The sequence below is a fragment of the Giraffa tippelskirchi genome, chromosome 13 (genome assembly GCF_054371585.1).
Source record: "Giraffa tippelskirchi isolate mGirTip1 chromosome 13, T2T-mGirTip1v1.2.pri, whole genome shotgun sequence".
Classification (NCBI taxonomy): domain Eukaryota; kingdom Metazoa; phylum Chordata; class Mammalia; order Artiodactyla; family Giraffidae; genus Giraffa; species Giraffa tippelskirchi.
Window position 1 is genome coordinate 118,158,859 of NC_137287.1, and position 14,002 is coordinate 118,172,860.

Below are 14,002 nucleotides of genomic sequence, written 5' to 3' on the forward strand. Positions count from 1 at the left end.
CCCTGTCACCTCTTTTCTTCTGTCCTTCACGCGCCCCCCGCCTCCGCCCATTTCTACTCTCTCTGCAACTTTTCCCCGCGCCTTTCCTCCATCCCCGCCCACCTGGCCCCGCCCCTTGTGACAGGCCCCGCCCCCGGTATAGGCCCCGCCCCGCCCCAGGCCCCCGCCCCCGAGGTCACGGGGTTGACGGGCGCCGTCGCTTCTCCGCCGGTCACGTGGTCACGTGACGCGCTCCAACATGGCGGCGCCGTGGGGCTGCGGCGTCGCTTCCTGACTGGGTGGCGTGGACGGACGCGGCTGGTGCAGGCGGGGACGCCGGGCCCGCAGCCTCGCTCGGCCGCCCGCTCGCGCCGTCCGCCCGCGGGGCTGCTAGCCCCCGCTGGGCCGGGGCCATGCAGGAGAGCCAGACCAAGAGCATGTTCGTGTCCCGGGCCCTGGAGAAGATCCTAGCCGACAAGGAGGTGAAGCGGCCCCAGCACTCCCAGCTGCGCAGGGCCTGCCAGGTGGCGCTCGGTGGGTGAGCCGCCCCGGCCCGGCCCCGCGCCGGCCTCCCCATGCTGGCCGTTACCCAACCCGGCCTCAGCCCGGCCTCCTGGGCGCCACTTTCCCCCCGCGACCCCAAGGCCCACCCGCGCGGCCTCCTTATTATATCCGGGGGGAACCTGGTGCCCTGGCAGCTCGAGACTGGCCCAAGGTCACCCAGCAAGTTGGTGACAGCCAGGGCCGGCTCTCCAGCCTCCCAGCTCTGGGTTCTTGCCACGACTCCCTGCCGTCCCATTTCCTGGTTCGTTCCCTCGCACCCTCAGAAGCAGCAGCTCTTGCTCTTAAGTTTTTCTTTACGTGGGTTCTCCTGGTTGGAGTTGTCCCTTGTGAACTGGGCAGCTGGGAAGAGCCGCCCAGCTGGTTTAGGGAAAACTGAGGCCTGCTTTGTAAGTGTCCAAGTGCTGACTGTTTTTCTTTAATTTGGGTATCGCCCATAACTCCCTCCAGGAGGGAATATAGAGAGTTATCCTGCACCTCCCAGGTATTGTAGTGTGCAAGAGACCTACTCGTTCTCAAACAGAGGGTCTGTGAGGGCACAGATACTTGTCTTACTCACTGCAGGATCCCCAACAGTGCCTGGCACACGGTAGATGGTGCCGACATGAATGGACCCACAGATGACTGAGCGACGGGGAGAAGTCTTCATTCATCCCTAGTTAAAACCTTAGTAGTTGATTCCATTATCAACATCCTGTCTTAGTTTCTGTCATTCAGCAAATATTTATTTATCAAATGCCCACTGTGTACCAGGCACTGAGGATACAGTGGGGAAGAAGACAGACAAGGTATTTGCCCTTACAGAGCTTATATTCTAATAGAGAAGATGAAGTAAGTAAATTTAAAGATTAATGAGACATTTTTTAATACTAATACATACTTCTGTACTAGTAATTTTTTTGTTAATTACTTTTGTAAAATTTTTTGTAAACAAGCAAAATGTAATAAAGAGGGCCTGAGACAGCATGGTCAAGAAAAGTAGTCCTTTCTGGGGAGGGGACATTTGAGCCAAGTACTAAAAGTCAGGAAGTATCCGCCACGTGGGATTTCAGGAGAGGACAGTGGGTGAGGATCAGTACATTTGCCCAGAGTCGCCTCTCGGTTAATTCGCTGTCCCAGTGCCTTTGCTTTGGAATCTGTAAAAAGACCTGTTTTCCTAACAAGTGACTGAGTAAATGGAAAGTTTGATTTTCTTCTGTCACCTTTTGAGGTTTAAGGTTACCATCACTTTTCTCTCTTCATTTGGTGCAAGATACTCTGGGAGTCTTGGGGCCTAGGAATGGGTTTGTGAGCTTTGCATTTATTTTTCTGGGAGGAAGGCCCTACTTTTTGTGGGTTTGAGACACCCTCAAGGATCAAGAACTATTGATAACAAAGGTGGTTGTTGCTGAGATAATCTGGGAACAGATGCTAGTCCTGTGAAATTCAGGATCAATTGAAGGAACTCACTGAGATTTAGATTTGTAAAGCTTTTTTATTCAGAAAACCAAGGCTAACTGTTGGATATTGTTTTATCAGGAATGTAGGATAAACCCTACAAAGCAGTTAGGCGAAAGCCGGGTATTTACAGCTCTACTTTGACATCTGCCTGTGTTCTATCCTCTCATTGTTACTTTAAGTGAATTGTTGCAGAAGTTTGAAAATAGTTATTTGGCAAAGTTTTCATTCGCCCTTCAGAAAACTTAACATCAAAATTTCACCAAATCGTATATCACTTTGTTGGAACCTACTTATAAAATCACCACATGGGTTATAAAAAGAGCCTTAACATTGGGAGGTTTTTAGATATTTTTAGATCATATCTTTGTTGAGAACTTCAGATTTTTCCAACCTGAATTGTGGAACACACATTCAGTATTTTGGTGGTGAATTGTAAGAAATAGCCTATACTGAAAATATAAATTCTCCATTAAAAATATTTTTCTTGTCAAACAATATAGATGAATTAAATAAAATATCCCATATAATGTTATGGGATATATAATGTTAAGAAAAAAAAATAGCCTATAAAGGAAGTAATTGATACAGGTTAATTGAATAGCTGATTGTCATGGTATCTCATCATCAAATTGAGTAATTATTATAAAGTAACCTGTGTAAAGTGTTGTGTTAAACTGGCCATCTTTTTTTTTTTTTTAAGACGGTACTTGTGTTTCATTGCTGTTAAATAAAGGACTGCAGAAAAAAGATACAGCAAAGTATCTGGTGATATTTCACCCTGCATCTCAAGGCCCAGTTTTGTGTCCAGTAAAAATATCTGAAGGGTGCTTCCCAGGTGGCTCAGCAGTAAAAGAATTCACCTACCAGTGCAGGAGATGCAGGTTCAATCCCTGTCTGGAGCAGGAAATGGCAACCCACTCCAGTACTCTTGCCCAGAGAATCCAGACGGAGGAGCCTGGCAGGCTACAGTCCAGGGGGTCTCAAAGAGTCGGACACGACTGAGCACGCACACGAAAAGTAGCTGACACATTCCCGTGCACAAGAAGCACTGCAGCGTGACGAGTATTTTAGAGATTACCTATCGTTTTGGTAAGAGGAACTGTAAGTGACCACTCAGAAGTTGAAATGTTGACCAGTAGGAGCTGTTCCTCGAAACAGCTTCTGTGACCTTCCAGGAGTCCTGGTGTGTTGGGGGGAGGGAATAGGGGATGCGGGGGCTGTGTGGTGTAGGGGTTTGGAGTGTGTTCTCTGGACTCGCCTGCCTGACTTCAAATCCCTTGCCTTCCAATTGCTGTCTTTGTGATCTTGGACAGATGTTACACCTTTCTCTTGGGGCTGTTCTAAAGATGAAGTTAACTGACGTGTGCACAACACTTGGCGTGCAGTAGGTACACCGTATAGGCTTGCTGTGCTATTTATTATTTGAAACTGTGACAAACCACAGACACCTGAAGCACCTGGCTTGATGTTCTTAACTTAGGTTGGTTCTTCATTCAGGAATGACTTATTGCTCTATTTGGTTTATAGATGCAATGAATAAGAATGTAATTACATGACTAAAAGGCTCTGTTTATTAGAGTATTAACTTGCCTAGCTCAATGAAGACAGGGGTTCCATGATCAGGATTAATAGGTTTGGAGTAATCTCAAGGAGACATGCAAAGGGCCCACTCGTTGGAAAAGACCCTGATGCTGGGAAAGACTGAGGGCAGGAAGAGAAGGGGACGACAGGATGAGATGGTTGGATGGCGTCACCGACTCAATGGACATGAGTTTGCACAAGCTCCAGGAGATAGTAAAGGACGGGAGCCTGGCGTGCTGGAGTCCATGGGGTCACAAAGAGTCAGACACAACTTAGCAGCTGAACAGCATTCATCTTCACTAAAGGCCAAATGCATAGGTAGGGTCTGACCAGTTAGAAAATCGTGGACTTCCAACCTTGATTGAGAAATCAGAAGAACCTGTGAGAGTATTCATCACCCCAGGGATGCTGTTGCTCTTTACTTTCATAATGAAGTTTTGATATATATTAATAAACGAACCTTTCAACCCTCCAGTTGGAGCATATAATCACATTTTTAAACCTTCCTTTCACAACTGCCTTACTTGAGAGTTATTCTTTCCCATGATCTTTTTATGTTTCTGGTCTTAAACCCTGTGATAGAATCCAGAAAAATGGTACTGATGAACCTATTTGCAGGGCAGGATTAGAGACGAAGAGAATGGATTTGTGAACACAGTGGGGGAAGGAGATGGTGGGACGAATTGTGAAAGAGTACCATTGAGATATCGGAGAAGGCAATGGCACCCCACTCCAGTACTCTTGCCTGGGAAACCCCATGGTTGGAGGAGCCCGGTAGGCTGCAGCCCATGGGGTCTCAAAGAGTCAGACACGACTGAGCGACTTCACGTTCACTTTTCACTTTCATGCACTGGAGAAGGAAATGGCAGCCCACTCCAGTATTCTTGCCTGGAGAATCCCAGGGACGAAGGAGCCTGGTGGGCTGCCGTCTATGGGGTCGCGCAGAGTCGGATACGACTGAAGCGACTTAGCAACAGCAGCAGCAGCAGTGAAATATATGCATTACCACGTGTAAACTAGAAGCTAGCAGAAGGTTGCTGTATAACAGGGAGCTCAGCCTGGTGCTGTGATGACCTAAAGGGATGGGATAGGAAATGGGAGGCTCGAGAGGGAGGGGATATATGTATCCTTATGGGCGATTCACATTGTATGGCAGAAACCAACACATTATCAAGCAATTATCCTCCAATTAAAAATAAATTTTTAAAAAAACTATGAAGTTTAGAGACTTGACAAGATAATCTGAGTGTTTTTAAATAGTGTGGGAAGATTTTGAAATCTCCAAAACTTGAACTGAATTGTTCTAACATTACTCTTCATGTATAAGAGATGCAGTGTTTTATTTCGTCATTTAACCCACAAAGTGCCATGTAAGGGCTGAGTGCTCTGTAACTGCCAGCTGTCGTTAAACATACCTATGTTTTTTGTATGAAATTAAGTGACTTTAATCTTGGAGCAGTTTTAGGTTCACAGCAAAATTGCACAGGAGGTACAAGGAATTCCCATATTCCCTCCCAACACACATGCTTTTACAAACATCCCTCACCAGAATTGGACATCTTTATAGTGATGAACCTAACATTGATGCATCATTGTCACCCAGTCAAGTGAGTGACTTTTTAAAAATCACATGTTATATAATAACTATATGATATCAACCATGTACTAAGCATTTCTGTGTTCCAGGCACAGTGCCATGTACTTTACATGCAGTTTAGTTCTTACTATTATTATCCTTATTGAGCCCTAAAGAACTTGGCTGACTAACTCAACCAGAAAGCCGTGGAGCCAGCCTGTGAACACTGGCAGCCTGGCTCCAGAGCCCACGGTAACCATTACCACCATTGCTTCTTGGCAAGGAAGCTCTTGTGCTGTGTGAGGTACTCAGTGCAGCCTTAAACAGTCATTATATTGAGCTGAAGTTTCTATGCAGTGATGGTTTGGTAATTTTTCAGTAAATAAAGAGACCATATTTTTTGAATACGGTTGAATTGAATTTTGAGATGTAGTATTTGAAAGCCTGTAATCAAAAAGATCACAGCTTTTTCTCTGCAGCTTTTCACTGCATATGTATTTGGTTTAATTTCGGGACTAAAAGGAAGAAAGAAATGAGAGTAAAGAGCTGGTTTCCCATAAGCTTCATTTGAGGTATTAAATCTTTCTGATTTATGACCTCTGTCTCTTTATCAGCAGTAAAGTCCCTCTTATTCATTCTAGAGTTGTGACATGTAATTGATGTCCATCTTTGGATACAGCAGGCAAAGGGAAACCAAGGCTCAAGGGCAACTTGCCCACATCTGCCCAGCCAGGTGGGCAACAATGACAGCATGCAGCTGACATATCATAAAGTCCAGTTTTAGACTCGCAACTCTTTAACATACAGGGTTTAGAAACATGTGGATCATTGGTGATCTTAGCTTGAGCTGTTTTGGTGGCATGATGTGGGTGAAAACCAGACCAGAGTGGGCTGAGGTGTGAGTGGGAGGTGAGCAACACACAACCCTTTCCCAAAGATTGGCTTTGCTGTGAAGGGGAGGAGGGAAGTGTAGATCATAGGAGTGCTCTGGTTTATTCTTTTTTTTAAAGACAGAAAAACTCAGACTTGTTTAAATGTCTTTAGGAAGAAGCCAGTTAAGGGAGTACATTCATAAATTTTCATTCATTCATTCAGTTGCTAAATCATGTCTGACTCTTTCTGACCCTGCCAGGGTAGCAAAGGCAGGCTCCTCTGTCCATGGGATTTCCCAGGCAAGAGTACTGCAGTGGGTTGCCATTTCCTTCTCCATGCATGCCAAGTCATTTCATTTGTGTCCGACTCTTTGCGACCCTGTGGACTGTGGCCCTCCAGGTTCCTCTGTCCATGCAATTCTCCGGGCAAGAATACTGGAGTGGGTTGCCATTTCCTTCTCCAGGGGATCTTCCTGACCCAGGGATCGAACCTGCAGGTCTTAACGTCTCCTACATTGGCAGACAGATTCTTTACCACTAGCACCAGCTGGGAAGCCACATTTCCTTCTACAGGGGGTCATAAATTTTAGTTGCATATTAATATACAAAAACATTCAGCATTCACATGACCATATAACATGGTAAGATGCCTTTTTCCCTGTGCACTGTTGTTCCTCTAACTTTGATGCGTTCAAAATAACTGTTCTCACCCTTAGAAGGAATATAAGTGCAAAATTTGAAAAATATCAAAAATATCCCCAAATTAGCATAAAGTAAGGCTTTCAGTTGGAATACAGAATAAAACTTTCATGTTAGTAAAGTCTAGTGTTTTGATTATACATTTTGTTTATGAGTGCTATGGATTATAAAACTTGAGTAATAGTAGGACTCTCTTTTAACTGACATTACTTTTTATTGAAAAGCTTTATGAGTATTTTGCAGGAGGAGGTCCTCTGTCTAGAAGCAGCACTAAAAATTTGATTTTGATTATTGAAAAGGATTTATTTATCGGATTGGCAGAAAATTCATTGGCAGCTGTGTTTGAAACTGCATATTGATTAGTCTTGTGGTCCTGAACTGATAATTTAGCTTCTGGGAGCCTTGGTTTCCTGGGATGAGAAAGGTGATAATACCTGTGTCACAGGATTATTGTAAAGGTTACATGAACTAACACAATGAATAACTGACAACGTACCTGGCACCTAACAAATGACTTGCTAAAGTTCAGAGGCATTGGTGTTACTTTTATTTAGAGGAGAAGGAACTGAATGCTTGTTCTTCTCTGCCTCCCTTATTAGTTGGTTTATGGACGTCTTTGCTGGTCTCTGACATTTCAACACCAGCGAGGCAAGTGGTTGGAAGAGTTTAGAGCTCTGCCCCGTACTTGTAAATCTCAGGAGAGACTCTGTAAGCAGTGCTGGGGAAAACAGTAAGATCATTCTTTATGGAAAAGCACAAACTTGTGAAAACGTGTACTCAATCAGCAACTACATGGAGTCTCTCATATAAATAGCTCAGAACTGTGTTTAATTCTTACCATTTATTTTCACTAGGCTTAGGGGGCCTGCCAGGAAAATACTTGACTTTCTTTCCAGCAAGGTTATCTTAGAAAATACTTAAATGTTTACTAGTTCATTCCTGGAGTCTTTCTATAAGAAGCTTCTTTGGGATTACTGTCTTGGTTGTAAATGAGTCTTTGGGCTTTTTTATTAGGTATTTCATTAGGTTTTCTAGACTTTTAGAACAGCCTTCTTATGCCAGGACCTAGAAGTCTTAAAATTTTCCTCATTCCTAAAGAATGGTCAGTGTGTTCTTGTTCTCTATACAGTCCTTTTGTCTTTTGACTGAACCCGGGTGACATTCATTTAAAAGATTTTTCTTTGGATGTCATACCTGCTGTCACGACACAAAGAAAACAAAGACCCCGTTCTCATGGAACTTGGAATTAATGGGGAAGAAGGGATCTGTTCAAATAATCACGTTTTCTGAGTCATACCAGTAACGTGACAAGTCCTATGAAGGAGAAAAACCTGATCCCACAAGCAAAGTGGACAAGGAATGAAGGAAAGTTTCCCTGAGAATGTCTTGAGAGCTGAATGATAATAATAAACATTAAAGAGGTTAGGGTGAGAGGCACTTTGGCAGCAGGGGCAGAACAGCATAGGCAAAGGCCCTGTGGCAGAGAGGAATATGACAGTTCAGGAAAAGTAAAAGATACAACTGCCTGTGATTTTACAGTTATCTTTAAAGTTTGGGATGTTTTTACGTTTTAATAATAATAATTAAAAAAAAAAAGAAAAGGAGGCCACTGTGTGACTGGGGCATGGTAGATGGAGGGGGAGAGTGTTTGGAGATAAGGTAGGAGAGGTAGTCCAGGGCCCCAGCATACAGAACCTTGGAGGTTGTGTTGAGGAGTCTGATTTTTAGAGCAATAGCAGTGAGATAATACTGCAGAGTTCTAAACAGGGAAGAAGTAGGTAAAGAGGTCTGTATTTTGGAAAGATCACTTGAGCCATTATGTTCAGAACATCTTCGAGGAAACCCGGAGGGGTTGCCCAGGGACCACTAGAGAGGCAGTTACCACCATCCAGGGGAGAAATGCTGGTGGCCCAGACTTAGAGCAGTGACATAGGAACAGAGTGGAATGAAGGTCTTCCCCACTGGTTTAGAAGGTAAAGCCAGAAAACCTGAGGTTGGATTGGGTAAGAACGTCAGAATGTGGGTCAGTACTGCTGACTCTCAAGTTTCTGACTCACCTAACTGGAGGGATGGTGGTACAGTTGTTTAAGATGGCTGTGGAAGACCATCTGGAGAGAGGTGGGTGGAGGAGCTTGATCTGAGTTGGGACTTGGATATTGGATGAACGTACACGCTTCATGTTCCTAAGGCAGGCCTGCACCGGAAATCAGGACTGGGGAGTCATCCGAACTCAGGTGGGAATTGAAGGTGCAGGCAAGGCTGCGAATGCCTCTGAGGAAGAGCTGAGTGTTACGGAGAAGGAAACGCAGGAGAGCCTGGGCCTGAGGAACTCCGGCCCACCTGCTGGGCAGAGGAGGCTGAATACGCCAAGGAAACGGAGGAGCGATGGGGCGGGAAGCAGAGGGCCAATGCGAACGTGTGCTTACGAGGCCAGGTGTGCAGTGTGCTCACTCTCGCTTGGTCGTGGCTTCGTGACCCCATGGACTGCAGCCCGCCAGGCTCCTCTGTCCGTGGGGTTTTCCCGGCAAGAATACTGGAGTGGGTTGCCATTTCATTGTCCAGGGGATCATCTCGACCCAGGGATCAAACTTGTGTCTCCATGTCTCCTGCATTGCAGGCGGATTCTTTACCATTTGAGCCACCAGAGAAGCCCTTAAATTGAGAAGATTTCTGTGAGGGGAGGTCAGTAAGGTCAGTCGCTGCGGAGCAGCTGGAAAACAGCCCGTCAGCTTTGGAGCCCTGCGAGTCATGGGTGACCTTAGCTGGAGCTGTGTAGGTGGCACAGTGAAAACCAGACTGGAATGGGTTGGGGCAGGTGTGGGAGGTGAGGAAATGGACACAACTCTTTCCCAGGGTTTGCCTGGGGTGTGAAGAGGGAGATGTGGATTGTGGAGGGTTTTTTGGTTTTATTTTTATCTTTGTTTGAAGGTAGAAGAGACTTGAGCTTGTTTAAACATCATTGGGAACGGAGCCAGTTGAAGGAGAGGTTAACTAAGAAGAAAGGACAGTTTATTCGTTCAACAAATATTGAGCACCTGCTCTGTGCCTAGGAATTCCTAGATGCTGGGGATTCAGCAGTGACCAGAACAGACCAAAGTCTCTGTTGTCACAGAGTTTATGTTCTCCTGGGGAAGTCAGAGTATAAATAAAACAGTGTGTCACAAGTGGTAAATAACATGGCGAAAGACTAGAAAAATTGGTGTAAAGTGAAAAAATAGGGCAGGTAAGGTAGTGAAGAATCACAAGGAGGGGTCGGGTGGCAGTTTCAGGTAACGAGGGAAGAGGTGACATTTGAACAGTCGTCTGAAGGAATCGATGAGTGAGCCGGTGGATATCTGGGGGCGGGAGGGCATTCCAGGAGGCAGGAGGAGCTGGGGCGAAGGCCCTGGAACAGGAACTGGCAATGACTGAGCTGCGGTAGGGTGATGGGAGGTGAGAGCAGAGGGGATCGCAGGGGCCCAGATCTTTCAGAGGCTTGGAGGCCAAGATCAGAACTGTGAGCTTTACTCTGTGTGAGATGAGAAGCTGGTGGAGTTCTGCGCAAAGGAGCAGATGTTATCAGATTTACATTATAATGGTTATGGACAATCTATTTTGAGCAGATATAATCTGATTTATATTTAAGGAAATCCCTCTGGCTGCTGTGTAGAGAACACTGTGGGCCATGAGGAACAGTGAGAGTTGAAGCCATGAGACCAGTTAAGAAAGAGGCTCTCGGTCCAGGCAGGAGATGGTGACAGCTTGGCCTGGCGAAATGGGGGTGGTCCCCCGTGGTGAGAAGTGGTCGGATTTAAATAGTTCCTCAGAAGGCAGTAGGGACGGGATACTGCAAATGTGGAGGGACTTGACACTAATTGTTTTCCAGCAGGAGAGAGTACAAGCTGGTCAGTTTATGTATTGGCTAACAGGAAGTTGAAGGAGTCTCCTTGTGGCTTTTAATTTTTGCATGAAATGGGCTGTTTGATCGTGAGTAAAGAGGAATGGTGACATCAAGAAGGAGCGAGAGGGTGTCTGAGGAGAGGGATGCGATGTGCAGAGGACTCTGGAGAGGTAGAGAAGGTGGGCTTAACCAGCAGGATCTAGGGTACTGCTGTGGTTGGTCGTTAGGGCCTTTAGATACCTGCCAGCTTTCCCTGCTGTCAGAGGTCTGTCATTGGGTGGAGACTGGTCAGAAGGGGATGGTCATACAAGTTTGGGATTTGGCCAGAAGTTAACACTAAAGGGCAGAGAGCAAGTCAAGCCTATTGTTTGGCAAGGAGAGGAACCAGTCAATCCTAAAGGAAATCATCCTGAATATTCGTTGGAAGGACTGATGCTAAAGCTCCAATATTTTTGTCACCTGATGCGAAGATCCGATTCATTGGAAAAGACCCTGATGCTGGGAATATTGAGGGCCAAAGGAGAAGGGGATGACAGAGGATGAGATGGTTGGATGGCATCACCCAACTCAGTAGACATGAGTTTGAGCAAACTCCTGGAGATAGTGAAGGACAGGAAAGCCTGGCGTGCTGCAGTCTTATGGGGTCACAAAGCGTCAGACATGACTTAGCAACTGAATGATAACAGCAACAGATTGCTGCTACTGCTAAGTCACTTCAGTCGTGTCCGACTCTCTGCGACCCCATAGACGGCAGCCCACTAGGCTCTGCTGTCCCTGGGATTCTCCAGGCAAGAACACTGGAAGAACACTGGAGTGGGTTGCCGTTTCCTTCTCCAGTGCATAAAAGGGAAAAGTGAAAGTGAAGTCGCTCAGTCGTCCGACTCTTAGCGACCCCGTGGACTGTAGCCTACCAGGCTCCTCCGTCCATGGGATTTTCCAGGCAAGAGTACTGGAGTGGGGTGCCATTGCCTTCTCCGAACAGCAACAGATTACAATCCTGCTAATGGAATCCATCCTGGAAAAATGAAGAAAGGGAAAGCTGACAAGTTGGCCTAGTCAAGTCTGACAGGCCAAAGAAGGGCCCACTGAGGGCAGTTAGTAGGTCAACTGGAAGGACAGGAGGTGGTCAGGTACAGGGAGGAGCTGGAAGTGGTGCCATTCCAAACAGGGACCCAAGATTCAGAGTGTGACCAGACACTCCAGGCTGGCTTAGGAGGGAGGGGGAGGGGCCGAGGGCCGTGTGGATTTGCATAGTGGGGGGCGTGTAGCAGATCGAATGTATGAGGGGAGGTGAAGGTTCCCAGGGATGTTGTGGAACCTTGGGGGAGTTGACCAGCAGCGGCGTTGAGGTTGGTCATGGTCATTGTTGGACCTAGCCTGGGAGCAGAGCTAAGGTGAGCTGGTGCTAAAGTCATCGATGAACCAGGAGGTGTGACCCGAGGGGTTCGTGTAGGACAGCAATGCCCAGAAAGGAGTTCCCAGGAAGACAGCATGTCCTTGCAGCTGCAGCTGCCGCACCCCACTCAGGTCTCCCTCCTTTCCAGCCTGCTTATTTATTGCTGCTAATTGCCCAGTTGGCAGTTAGGAGAGCAGGGCCTATTAAAACGCGGGGCAGTAAACCGGAGCAGGTGTGCCCTGCCATCTGCTCCTCCGCCTCCCCTCTCCCTCCGCGTCTCTGGAGCAGACAGCCGGGCTGTGAGTCCTACAGTGGTGCTTCCTGGCTGTGACCGTGGACAGGTGACTTCACCTCTCTGGGCCCTGATTCCCCACCTCACATGGATAGGAGATGAGTCTCTTGTCTTCCAGAGGTGTAAGGAGGACCAGATGGGCCCGTGCCCCTGTGAATGTTAGCTGTTACGTGATTGGCGTTCCACTAATTGTCTTCTTTCCCCTGGCTCTGTGTAGTTCACCGATGGCAGTAGAGACTTTGCACTGTTACCGACTCCTGTCTTAAGAGCCAGAGAACTGCCATTTATTGACCACCTGTGTATGTTTGACACTGCCTTAGCCATGAACACATCGCGTTTGTCAAAAGTTACCCACACCCACCTGCCTTGTTAAGAGTCTTTGGAGCATACGCAGCTGCTTTTTATCATGCTCATGTTTTTTAAAGTAGGACATCAAGATTCAGGGAGGTTTAATAACCCACTTGGCGTCATTTAGCTGAGAGATATCCATCCCAGAACCTAGTTCTGCCAGAATTGCCAACCCATTTCTTGCCTTTCACCTCACCAGGCTGTGTCATGTTGATTTCTGCAAGCGGAAAGCTTGGCCACCAGCCTCCTGGGCTGGATTTCCCTGGCCACTCCCACAGCCTGAGGCCTCAGCGAGAGGAGGCCAAAGCTGCTTCTTCATGGATTCTTGTCCTGGAGGGGCAGGAACCACACCACGGAGCTCTGTTTAGCCAACCCAGTGTGTCACAGGCCTTATGGTCCCTGAGCGAGATGTTTGATATTAGTCATCCGGATGTTTCTCTTCTGCTTTCTTATGTGTGTAGAAAGAGGACATTGAAAGATTGGCTCGAAGGTTAAAATTGCCACCTCTTGTAAAGTTCAGTTACTCGGTTTTCACTTCCTAAAAGTCAGTCTAGTGTAGAGTTGTTTGGGGAGAGGAAATTTGTCACTCCCAGCACTCCGTTCTGGAGTTGCTAGGGTAACTAATGCAGTGTCTAGACCACTGGAACAAGAGATTGTATAAAGAAGGGTGGCCCTTTGGAAGTTATCTGAATACGTGGCATTCAGGTAGACCGGCTTCACTGGCCTGCTTTGATAATACCATGAGCCTGCCAAGTGCACCACGTAGGAATGCATTCGACTGAGGGGATGTGGGGGAAACCAGCATGTTTAGATAGGATGTTCTTGTTTCAGTGGCACAAAATCGTGTCCTCCTAGAAATAAGACTCTCTCTTTGAGATTGTGACTGCTGAGTGTTGAGACTATAACCGTAATCGTGTAGTTGATGTACCCTCCATGGTAAAGGTTCATAAATTAATTTTAACTCGTAAAAATTATATATATGTTATATATTATAAAGTTATATATATATAGTATATATATTATAAGTTATAATTATGTATATTAGCACAATAGAAATGTCCTTAATGCTGCTGAACTGTACACTTAAAAATAATGTGGTAAATTTTGTATTAGCATATTTACCACAATTTTTGTAAATGCTAAAGGATAAGTATATATACTTACCATAGAAATGTGGAAAAGAAAGGTCATCATTGCCCTACTTAGACAGCTTTCAATATTTTGTTCTGTTTTCTTTTATATACACATTGCCTGCTCCTCACATGCCTTTCTTTCTTCCCAACCAGATGAAATCAAAGCAGAAATAGAGAAGCAGAGGTAAGCCTGGGCACCTTCTCCTGCTGAAGGGCAGTGTGACGGGAATTGGCGGTGGCTGTGG

At 46.2% G+C, this 14,002-nt stretch overlaps 1 protein-coding gene and 1 long non-coding RNA gene across 10 annotated transcripts in view; both read left to right on the forward strand.

Moving 5' to 3' along the window:
- The first annotated feature begins 228 nt into the window (after positions 1-228).
- Positions 229-14,002, forward strand: part of ARFGEF2 (ARF guanine nucleotide exchange factor 2) — a 78,548-nt gene continuing 64,774 nt past the window's right edge. For 7 of the 9 annotated variants that reach the window (XR_014073101.1, XM_081556835.1, XM_081556838.1 and 4 more), the window contains exons 1-2: positions 229-513; positions 13,911-13,941. Coding sequence is in view for 6 of the 9 variants with exons in the window: in XM_081556835.1 (XP_081412961.1) it covers positions 393-513; positions 13,911-13,941 (152 nt within the window). In the remaining 3 variants the exon portion in view is untranslated. Of the gene's footprint in view, positions 514-1,092; positions 1,329-13,910; positions 13,942-14,002 lie in introns of those variants that run through there. The other 2 variants (XM_081556839.1, XM_081556840.1) reach the window with 2 other exon arrangements.
- LOC145532251 (uncharacterized) lies at positions 546-5,658 on the forward strand. Its single transcript, XR_014073107.1, has 2 exons — positions 546-2,902; positions 4,298-5,658. It is a non-coding gene; the product is annotated as an uncharacterized LOC145532251 (long non-coding RNA).